The 11,673-nt window shown below is 33.2% G+C and overlaps 1 protein-coding gene across 1 annotated transcript; it reads right to left on the reverse strand.

Moving 5' to 3' along the window:
* Positions 1-8,686: 8,686 nt before the first annotated feature.
* On the reverse strand, positions 8,687-10,115 carry LOC114382223 (protein EXORDIUM-like 2). The gene has a single exon (XM_028341494.1). It carries the CDS (start codon positions 10,019-10,021, stop codon positions 9,110-9,112), a length of 912 nt encoding a protein of 303 aa, XP_028197295.1. The 5' UTR covers positions 10,022-10,115; the 3' UTR covers positions 8,687-9,109.
* Positions 10,116-11,673: the final 1,558 nt, after the last annotated feature.

An 11,673-nucleotide genomic window follows, 5' to 3' on the forward strand; every position in this document is an offset into this window, starting at 1 on the left:
TTTAGTTAATGTCGAAATTAACCTTGTAGCACAACAATTCAGAAAAGTAAAGATTAAATAATAAATATTTAATTAGATTTATGTTTTATTGTTATTTTAGTCTCTAAAATTAAGAAAGAAAAACTCAAATAATTCTTAAATTTTAGAGAGTTTCATTTAAGTTTCTAAAATTAACTTCTTTTTTTTCATTTTAATCTCTAAAATTGTGTTATTATTATTACTTAATATCTTAAATTAGGAACCAGAATGGGGAAGAAAATAATAATAATTTTATAAACTTAAATGAAACCCTTAAAAATTGTAAAAACTTAATTATTTGAATTTTCTTAATTTTTTAGACTAAAATAATAATGAGATACAAATTTAGGGGTTACATGAAGAATCAAAAGTTGTGTATTTTAAAACTAAAAAGAAAAAATCTGTAACAAAAAATAGAAAAATAAAAATCAAATTTTAAAATTTTTAGAAGGATGAAAATCATATTCTATTCTATTTTATATAAATAGATAGATACATGCACGGTGTACCCTGTTGTTGCTTACGTGTTCTGCCTTTTTCTAATACGTGCCTCTTCTTTGAAAGTCCAAAAATGACCTAATTTTTTACTTTAACAAATTATGTTAATGTCTTCTATCTTTTCAATTAAATTTTACGCTTTTATATGTTTTCGATTGTTTATTTGATTGCTTGTAATATTTTATTGTTTGTTCTCTTTTCTTACCCTATCATTCTTCCCTTCTAAAGTATATATGTAGACTTGATTTAGAATCCAGCCGCCGAACACTAGTTTCCATATTTTAATTAGCAGCCCGTGTTGGGCTTTTTAATTGCTGCCACTTTGACATATCAATTTTATTATTTGAACATTAAATTAATAAATGACAGCGTATATTATTTTATAATTGATTACTATTTGCTGTTTTTTTAGTATCTATCTTTCCTTGCTCTTCAAGAATAATAAAAACATTTTTTTAATGGATTTTGACTCGAGCAACGTTCCTTATATAAAGTGGAAGCATATATGGAACTCGATCCTCTATATAGTTGTAATATAATTGTATGATAGATCATGCAGTTCCATATCTTTTATAAACTTGCATTTTAGTTTTTATAATTTAATATATATAAAAAATATTTTGTATGATGAAGATTTGTTCGGATGAAATTTCAACGACAGAGAATGCGCTTCCGAGCATATAAATATACATTCTAGGATCCTGCAGCTGCATGCATCCAATTTGTGTTTATATTCTTAAAAATAGTGCAATGTCTAATTTACTCTGATTTATTTTGATTAGCTTATAAACTAGTTTGACCAATTAAACTTATTTGATACACGAAACTAATCTTGCTATTCTAACTACTTTTGATCCTTTGGAACTTCTTAACAACTATATACATTTCAAGATGATAGCCAACAATTCTCCATATGGAAACAATGATCACTTGTCATGGTATCTTTTCCAAAAAGGTATTCTTAATCTGTGTCTTCAAAGAATTTGTTATGATGAAATTCTACATAGAAAATCTTTATTGAAATTCACTTCGGAAATTCATTGAAAATCATATTAGAAATGCATTAATAATATTTTTAACAATAAAAAAATATTTTGATTTTCTTAACCAATATCTAAGTGTGCCGGTTAACATTTCCTTTCCAAAATAACGATAATACTAAGGTGAGTTATACACAATGAAAATAATACCATCCTGCGAAAAAACAAAGTATGAACACGAATTTGGACTTGATATGCTTAGTCCTTGTGAACCCATTTTAATTAGGGGTGGATAAACGAGTTCAGGTCCATGCACTGGTCCGCGGGATCCACAGTCAGCGCGAGTTACGGACCAATTTTTTTAAACGGTCCATAATTATGTCATATTTTTTTGCCCACCCCACTTAACCCGCAGACTATGTGGGTTTGGCCCGAGGGATCCGCGGGTTGCTCGCAGCCCGCGTTAGGTTTGATTTGTGTGACCCTCACCTAATTATATCATGTTTGATTTTCTCTTTTTCACTTTAAATTTTTCTTTTAAAATAACAGATAAAGAATATATTAGATAAGATAAAGATTTAAAGATAAAAATAAAAAATTTAAATTAAAAGATGATAAAGATAAAAAAGGATAAGATAAAAAAATAAAAGATAACAGAAATAAAAGATCAAGATAAAAAAAAAAGATAAGTGATAACATGCTAAAAATCTTCCTTTTTGATATTTTCTCGATCTTTTTTTCTTTTAATTTATCTTTTTCATATCTGCAAGCCATAAATAATAAAAATATCAATCCTTATCATTTAAGTTAAAAATAATTGTTAAATAAATATTTTTTAAGATATTTCAATATATTTTTATTATAAAAAATAGTTCACATCATATCTAGATTGTAGCAGACTAAGAACACTTTTTCTCCTCACAATTTTTCTCTACCACGCGCACGCGCGCAAGTCATGCGACTCTTTCCCTTACAAGGAAAAACAAAACGTGACTCACACTCAAGACACACCACAGCGACACAACCTAAGCCCACTACCACCATGCAAATTTCATCTCTTCCCTCCCTTGAATTTGTTTTTATCTTATTTTTGTTGGGCGGATTCATTGTTGTTTTATTCTTAAATGTGGAGATAGGGAAAGCTCAAGCTACTTCAAATATGGAATAATTTGTTGTTGGAGATGTTTAAATTTCATATTTTAGATTTATTGCTTAGATTTTCTTTTGTTAAGACATTATTTATTTTATTGATGTAATTGACTAATTATTGATATTTTATTTACATCTGTACCGAACTTAATTTGATTGTATTGTATTGTATTTTTATTAAAATTAAAATTCTTTTAAAACTAGATCCGCGGATCGACCCGTTTGACCCGCGAAATCCACGGGACGGGGACGTACTAATTTATTTGGTCCATATAAGAAGTAGGGCGGACTGGCCCGGTCCGCTGCCAATACTGGCTTATGCGGACGGGCCGGCCCGCTTACCCACCCCTACTGTTAACCCAACAAACTTTGCGGGAATTTATAACTTATATGAGCCCACACGTAATTGTAGGCCATAAATTTAAAACCCAATAAGTAACGTACCAGCAAAATTTATGGTTCAACGTTACATTTGACGTAATCACTGACGAAATTGTTGACAGAAAATTTTAAAATGATAAGAGAGCATCTTCATTCTGGCAAGTTCTTAAATTTAAGAATCGAAAGCAACGTTGTACAAGGATATGAATAAGCTTCTCCTAAACCACCTATAAGAGAAAAAAAAATAAGAAAAAAAGATTCATAAGCTAAACTTAACTTACATTAAAAATTATCTTTAAGAAAAATTTAATATAAGAAAAATTTTACAAATTAATCTGTATAAATTTATTATGGCTTATGGAGAAATTTATCTCATTTTTTCTTATTTTAGAAGTTTTTTAGATAACTTTATTCAAACATGTTATAACTAACCAAGTGATTTATCACAATTAATTAATGTGTTGAAGTTGAATCAGTTTTGAAACGGAATACTAAACACAGGTACAAAGAAATATGAGCAAAAATATGATACACCAAGTTCTATTTTGTGACTCCCAGTAACCCACAAATATGTGATGCAAGCTTGCTACGGCCCAGTGACATTCGCCCAAAGCCCAACACCTGCACCCCCGCAAGTCCAGCACCAAGACTCATGTAAGTCCAACACCCCCAATCCCCAAGCCCATTGTCAGGTTCTCTTATGTGTGGAGTGAAAATTTGTTATATTTTTTAAGTTAATGACATAATAGGACCCATAAATAAAGTTAATTAGTTGAGTGAATAACTCTAATTTAATTGATAGTTGGAGATACTTTAAGTAACTTTCTGGCAAAAAGAATAAATGTAGAAAAGAGTGTACTTAAATGTGTGCTTGTTTTTCAGGTTTTAAAAAGGATTGTGTAAAATAAATTTCAAAAACTAGTTATTAAATAGTAAAAGTGTGGAAAGAAGATGAGATTGAGCAAGTAAGATCATGAATACCAGAAAAACTAATACAACTTAGGGTATGTTTTGCTAAATAACTTAATTAAGCACTTATTGAAAAAATATTTATCATATAAGCGTTCATATATAATTTATTTTTATAATAAAAAAGAAAATAGTGTTAAATTATTTTTCAAATACACTCTTAAAGAAGTTTTTGTTTTTTTAGAAACTAAAAAAGAACTTTTGAAAACAGTTGTTAAAAACTACTCTTCTTAAATGAGCTTTTTTTCTTGGATTTAATATATATATATATATATATATATATATATATATATATATATATATATATATATATATAATAAAACAGACCCTAAGTTTTCAAACTATGCAAAACTACAATATATAAAGTAAATGTTTAGTCACAAGAGCTCATGTGTTGTGAGTCATGCTTGATACTCAACTTTTGTACTAAATTTGGCAACAACAATCTACTATTTACGTTTCCATGAGATAATATTATCATTCATGAAAACACAATATCCTTAGCTAACCACCGCAACTTCCATCATATGCTCAATTGGCATTTAAGTACCCAGCAATGTTGTTGTGTCTCTCTCTGGTTTTTGTTTTTTGAGAGAATGTTGTTGTCTCTGTTAGTGTAAACAAGTCCCTTTCTAAGGTGACATTTTAATTAATGTATCAAAGAATTCAAACAAGTGTCTGCCAATGACTTTTACAAGAAGAGTTAAGAAACGAATTTACAATTCTCACAATAAATAAATAAAAATCAAATTTAGCCATGGACCTCATCATGGTAAAATAACTCAAATTTCCAACCAATTTTTGGTATTTATATACCTTGATCAGAATAAGACTCACATGGTTGGGAACAAAATTACTTAATTTATATAGTGACACTAAATTTATTAAGAATTTGTATCTTCTCTAAAATTGTCTTCAAAATTATTGGAATTTATTATCTTATTCCTTTTACTTAAATTATTTTAGGGTAGAGAAAATAATAGTTTTGCAGCTTATTTTATTAATTTGAAACTAATAATTTCTTCTTAATGTTTATGAGAGAAAATTTATCTTATTAATTTTAATTTTATTAAAATGACCGTTATAAAACCACCATAACACTATAATAAGGTTATAAAACCGCCATTAGGGTGGAGTTATAGGTCTTAATGGTGTGTCTATATAATAAAATTTTGACTTTTCATCATCCACTATTGATAACCTTGATTAATAATATATAATAATTTTTTATTGAAAAAAACGTTACAGTAATTAAAGATATTTTTACAAAAGAAATAATAATTAATGCAAGAGATAATTTATGAGATTTTTTGTACAGGAATAAATACATAGTATTTCATTAAGAATCAAAACAACAATACAAGAGGACATACTGAAGGCAAGAATAAGATGGGGTCACCCTAGCAATTATATGAGTCACTCTATTTACTTGTCTTTGAACAAAAACCTAGATGGTAGGTTTGATTGCTTATTAGAAACTTTCTACATTAAAAATGAGGGCACCCGCTTCTGATAGATAATCCTTTGAACTTCTGATTTTTTCCACAAGAGTCATGCAGTTGCTCTCAAAATATATGTTGATGAGGCATAGATCATTTGCAAGAGTGATAAAATGAGTCTCTCGATTACCTTCAAGCAAGGATGCTTCCACTCTGATTTGAACAAGAAAAAACAACCCTTACTATCTCTAATGCAAGCGCTAACATCAGTGAATTGTTCGTGCTAAAAAAAGAAAAACAGCATCCATGTTGCATGGTTGCAGAGATACATTCAGCATGATACAGGCCCTGGACCATTGACCACTGTTGGAAGAAATTAACAGCAAAATCAGACAGAGTTTTCTCCTCTCATACTTTATCATTTGTTCTCCGCCACAAACTCCACATCACCATTGAAACACGACCCCGGTTTTGAGGATCCAGCTGCTTCATAAGATTAAATAAAGTTCATCAAAGGATTCTACCTGGTCTACCAGCTGGAGGACTTTTTGATCCAGACCAATGTAGCTCCAAACAGAAATAGTGGCTAGGCAACTAGCCAGAATATGTGATGTTGTTTCCACGTTCTTTGGCTAAAGGAACATGTTATGGGACACTCTACTCCACGTGTTCTTAAGTTTGCTCGTGTGGGAAGACAACTTCTACAAGCTCTCCAAATCATCATTTTCACTCTTGGAGGACGTTTTTTATTCCATAACAGCTGCAACTCAAACTTTGATGCCAAGTGGTCCAGCTTCAGAATTTTCTCCATAATGAGAAGATATGCACTCTTCACTGAATAAGAGCCATCGATAGTGCTTGCCCATATAAGTTTGTCTTCGAGAATTTGTGGAAGAAGGGGAGTTTTACTTACTATATCAGCATCCTCCTCATTGAAAATATTGTTCACAAGATCCATATTACAGCCTTTAGTTTCATGTTGGATGATGTCAATTACCCTCAAATTTTCCAACCCTACAACAGTAGGAGACGAAGGGTAGCAATTATTCTCTCTTTGTAACCATGGATCAGTCCAAAGATTGATATTAGAATCATCACCAATTCTCCACTTACTGCCTTTCTTCAATACTATCTTAGAGGAAAATAAGCTCTGCCATGTGTATGATGGGTTATGCCCTAGCGAGGAACCCATGAAATCTCCCAAAGGACAATATTTTGTTTTGATGATTCTTGCCAGCAAAGTATCGGGAATAGAAATCATTCTCCATCCTTGTTTCCCTAAGCCAAGTTAAAAGTAATTAGGTTTCTAAAGCCCATACCTCCATTTTCCTTTGCTACACAAAGTTTGTTCCTTGGCATCCACTTGATACCTTTTGAGTCTCTCCAACTAGAACCTACCAGTATGAATTTAGCATTTTTTTGAATCTCATCTCCACAAGATTGTGGAATTAGACAAATGCTCATGCAATAATTTGGGATAGTTTGAGCAATTGAATTGATGAGAATCTCCCTTCCAAGAATTTAACCTCTTCCAAATTCTGTCTTTAATAAAGGAAAACATCACTTTTTCTTCCTTCCAATGAGATTAAGGAAGCCCAAACATCTAACCTCACCCCTTCCTTCATTCACACCAAGAGTAGACACTATATTTGAGCGAATATCCTATGATGTATTCTTACTGAAAGTGATATCTGACTTTTGGAGGTTGATTTGTTGGCTTGAAGCTCAAGAATGTGTTTGATAGTACTGGCTTCTTTCTGATGGGCTTTGAAAAAAAATGAAATCGTCAAAAGTAAGTGATTTTTATAAGAGATTTTTATATACAGAGAGAAAGGTAGTATTGAGGAGTTTATTTAGAGGAGCCACCGTTGACATGCAGATGGATAAAATAAATACTCTGGTTTCTGTCATCATTTGGCTATCGTAATTGCTTAAGTGAGACTTCCATATAGATTTTCCAATCCCCGAAATAAACGCCAATTTACCAAAACATGTTTTACTGATATGGAAAATTACAGAATGGCCCACTTTTGTTGGCTTAAACGATGGATAAAACATAAAAGAATGATACTTATCATTAATCAATTCTGGATATAGTATTTCCTGCTAATAAAAAAGTGTAGGAACTGGTTGTGGTCAAAGGCTTAATGCTTCTCAATGAGTATATTGAAATTGCAATCCCTGTGGAGTTTGGAGGGACCTAACACCGTGACTCTCTACACTGAATCTAAGAACTTAGTTTTACACTTATGTGTCTTCTTAAAGACAGTCAACTAACAAAGAGAGAGTGCATCAGACATACTATGCTTATTATAGCTATTCATTCAATTAATATCCTTCACATCATAAAACTATAATGACCAACTTTCTCACGAAAACATTCAAAGATGTGAAAGAACCTACTTAAAAGAAATATGTTATCTAGAGGCATAGACCCGTCCAAGTTATAGTGATAATTCATAACAAATGGCAGGGATAAAATCAAATAAACCACTCATTTGTATAAACTACAAACGCCCAATTCTTAATTATAAATTTCAAACTGCACAATCATTCAATGGTCTCTCACGAACATACACTCATCAACAAAATCAAACTCAAATGATCGAATAAGTACTCAAGTTATTATAAATACTTTAGAACTTATCTTCGATTTCGAATAAGTACTCAAAGTTAGTGAAAATTAACAAGTGAGAAAAACTTGGTAAGTATATTTAATTTTTGATAGAAACCCATCTTTCCTAATTGAAGATTCTCTCAATTTTCTTGAATGAGAAATTGTTTGGCATGAATGGAAAACAGAAAGAGACATAGCATGTAACACCACCCATCAGAAAGTTCTGCTCAAGGCGTTGCCATGATCTCCTTTCTACATATTTCAAAAAGAAGACCATACCAATCTTTCACCTTTTTTGTTAACAAAATAATAGCAAAAGCTACCTCACGAGGGGTACAAGATCAAAGCTTATCTGAAATATAATTGCGGAAGAAAGAGGACCTACCAAAACCATCAAAACAATGACACCCCTGTAGCCTTTTACACCTAGCTAGTGAGATTCACTTCACCTCAGCCAAAGTCATCATTACCGATACCTCGCCATAATGGTCTCCTTGCCCCCCAACACCACAAGAAAAAAAAAAGTCACCATCTTTATTCTCATTTACCATAAACAAACAAAAACACCAACCCTATTAATCCAACAACACCGGGTCATTCCTCAACCAACACCTTACTTTACCAAAAGACAATAATAATTCATACAAAAACCCACCATTCCATTCTCATTTCTTTCTCTTAAAAATTACACAAAATCAAAGCTATCATAATTTTAATCATAGACCTAACTTCACATAGTATAAAATAAAAATATATCACATTAATCATGACATCCGTTTTTTAAATAAATAAAAACTTATTCCTCGTTTTTCACAATTTATATAACATTTATATAACATTCCACTTCTTCCTCTATAGTAGTCTTTGGCAAAGAGAGAATTTACACGTCTTACACGTCACATTAAACAACAAAAGCAGAGGTTTAATAGAATTTTTAGAAACACACTCAGAAACCGAATCCACCACCACCTCTATTATCCATTCCCCTGCTTCAGTGCTTCCGTTCCCAACGACCAATATCTACAACCATTACACAACACATCGCCACGTGCCAGTCTTCAGACGAGGGTCTTGCATGTCGAAGTCTGCGGGTCCCACATCGCTGGCACGAGGTACCTTCTTCCATTCGCACCATGCGCATTGTAGCTAGCCCCGGTTGCTTTATCCACGAGAACCCGACCCGGATAACCCGGGTACGATCCGCTACCGAAAACGCCCGTGCAGGCGGAAACGGCCTCCAACGGCGCCGTCGGGGGGCCTTGGAAGTAACCGTTGTTGAAAGGGTTCGTAACGGTGCCAGCGAGAAGAGTGGCCAAGTTAATAACCATTCCGTCAACTCCGACGTCGCCGTTGGGCGCGACTAACGGCGGCGTCTGGGGCCCGTAAATGGGTTGGTGGAATGGCCACGCGCATTGCCCGGGGCACTGAGTTTCGGAGTTTCCAACCCAAATATAAGCTGTCCGGGCAGCGTTTTTGACGTTGCGGGTAGAGCCGTGGGTCCCGCAGCGGCTCATGCAAAAGCCCTCAACGGCGACGTCTTTCGCCGTTAATACGACCGTTATGGATTTCAGTTCGTTGAACTTGGACGCGAGTGCGAGGACGTCTTTCCCTTTGAGATTTTTCCCTAACGAGTAAGCCGAGTGTAGGAACTGCTTCCCTACGACGAGCGCAGAGGATCCTCCCCCCTTGTACTTCTCCGTGGTTTTCCACCACGTGGCAGTCGATGGTAGCGGCGCGTTTGGCGCGCTGCTTAGTGAGTTTATGAAGTCCACGATTATGGACCGTTGGATCGGGGTGAAGGTGCCGTACCAGATGAGATTGACGGTGATGCGCCCCTTCAGGAGTTGGCCGTTGTGGTACTTGAGGACTAGTGGCTGCTCCTGCACGAGCTCCCCAAGGGTTGGTAAGGGAAGGAGAAGCAGCGTGAGAACCGTAGAGAAGGCGAGGGCAATGTTGTAATTTAAGGCCATTATTTTTGTGGATTAGAACAATACGTGCAAGAAGAAGAAGAAGAAGAAGAGAGAGAGAGAGTGTTTCAAGTTAGACGATAAAGACGAGTACGACGGGAGGGGTATTTATATACCTGCTGAGGGAGGATAGCTATGGTGAACGACTTGTCAACATCGTGATCTTCCACGTGGACATTTTTTATTGGCCATCCTCGTGCCAGCCTGTCAACGTTTCAACTTTGAACCCGCGGTCTACCACTTTTTTCTTTTTTTACTTTTGCTTTTCACCATTTTACAGTACGAGTAATGATTTTATTTAATTTTATTAAATCTGTCAATATTTATCTATTTTATACTTATTTTTAAAATTAGTAATGTATTTTTATTCAAAAAAATTTGTCAATGCAATAAATTATTAAAGAGAAATATAATATAATAAAAAGGCAACCACAACTTTTCAAAAGATTTTCACAGATAACAACAAAGCATATTTCAAATTTAAATCCGAGTAGAACAAGGAATTTGAAATATAAAAAAGTATCTTTCCGTAGAGACTTTTATATTTTTTTTATATTATAAAAATACAAAAAAGTAAGTATATCTAATAAACCAAAGAAAATTGAGTATTTGATGTTTTTTATACTTCCTTTAGTCCTGTATAAAAAAAGAAGATAAATTAGTTATCTTAAAAACTATTAGTTTTTAATGAATACTAAGTTAACTTTTATAGAAATGATCGGAAAAACATTGAATAAATAAGAATATTAATATAATAAAATATTACTGTATAAGAAATTCTCACCAAAAAAAACATATTATAAGAAAATTTAAAATTATTTATTGCGATCACTGATTTGACCTTACTCTGATATTGATATTGATTTCTGAATCCCGAGAATGCTTTAGCATGCCTTTCAGCACAAATTTGAACCTGACTAGGTGGGCCCCATGAGGAATTTTACACGCAATACCGACCTTAGATTCGAATAAACGGTGAGATGGGAGCCATATAATTGGAATGGGTTCAAGTATGATGCAGTCTGCATCGGGGTTGATGAGATTGACGTCAGATGCAGAGTTCGAGGAAGAGTGTTTCAGTAAAATTTAACATGAATGCCGAACCTGTTATGTCTATTCTTATCGAATAAATTACTTTAAAAAATTGATTGCTAACATTAAAATATATATATATATATATATATATATATATATATATATATATATATATATATATATATATATTGTGCATGGATAGCATAGCATGACGTGGTCAAGTTTGTAAACTTGTGTATGGTGCATAAATTTATAACACTAGTAGTCTACAAAATTGTTTAACGTTCTATTTATTTTTTGTGTTTTACTTTCTTCTTAATTTCTTTGCTTTCCTTTTTCTTTCTTAAACAGTTAAACTATGCATGATAATTAAATTCAAATAATAATAGCTTCCGAAGGTGATCTCAACTTTTGAAAACCATGCCCGTGGGTGAGGTTGTGAGCTTAGGTGGTGGGGGCCAAGAGGAAAGCTGATTCGAAGATCCTAAATAGGTCAGCGTATTGAATTATAGTCACATTTGGCAAAGTAGCTCCAAACTAATAGCGATATTATGCATGGTGGATGGTCCTCCCACCACACACAAAATAAGAGAGAGAGAGAGATTTTCATTTTGATCTTC

Source organism: Glycine soja, chromosome 13 (assembly GCF_004193775.1).
Source record: "Glycine soja cultivar W05 chromosome 13, ASM419377v2, whole genome shotgun sequence".
NCBI lineage: Eukaryota > Viridiplantae > Streptophyta > Magnoliopsida > Fabales > Fabaceae > Glycine > Glycine soja.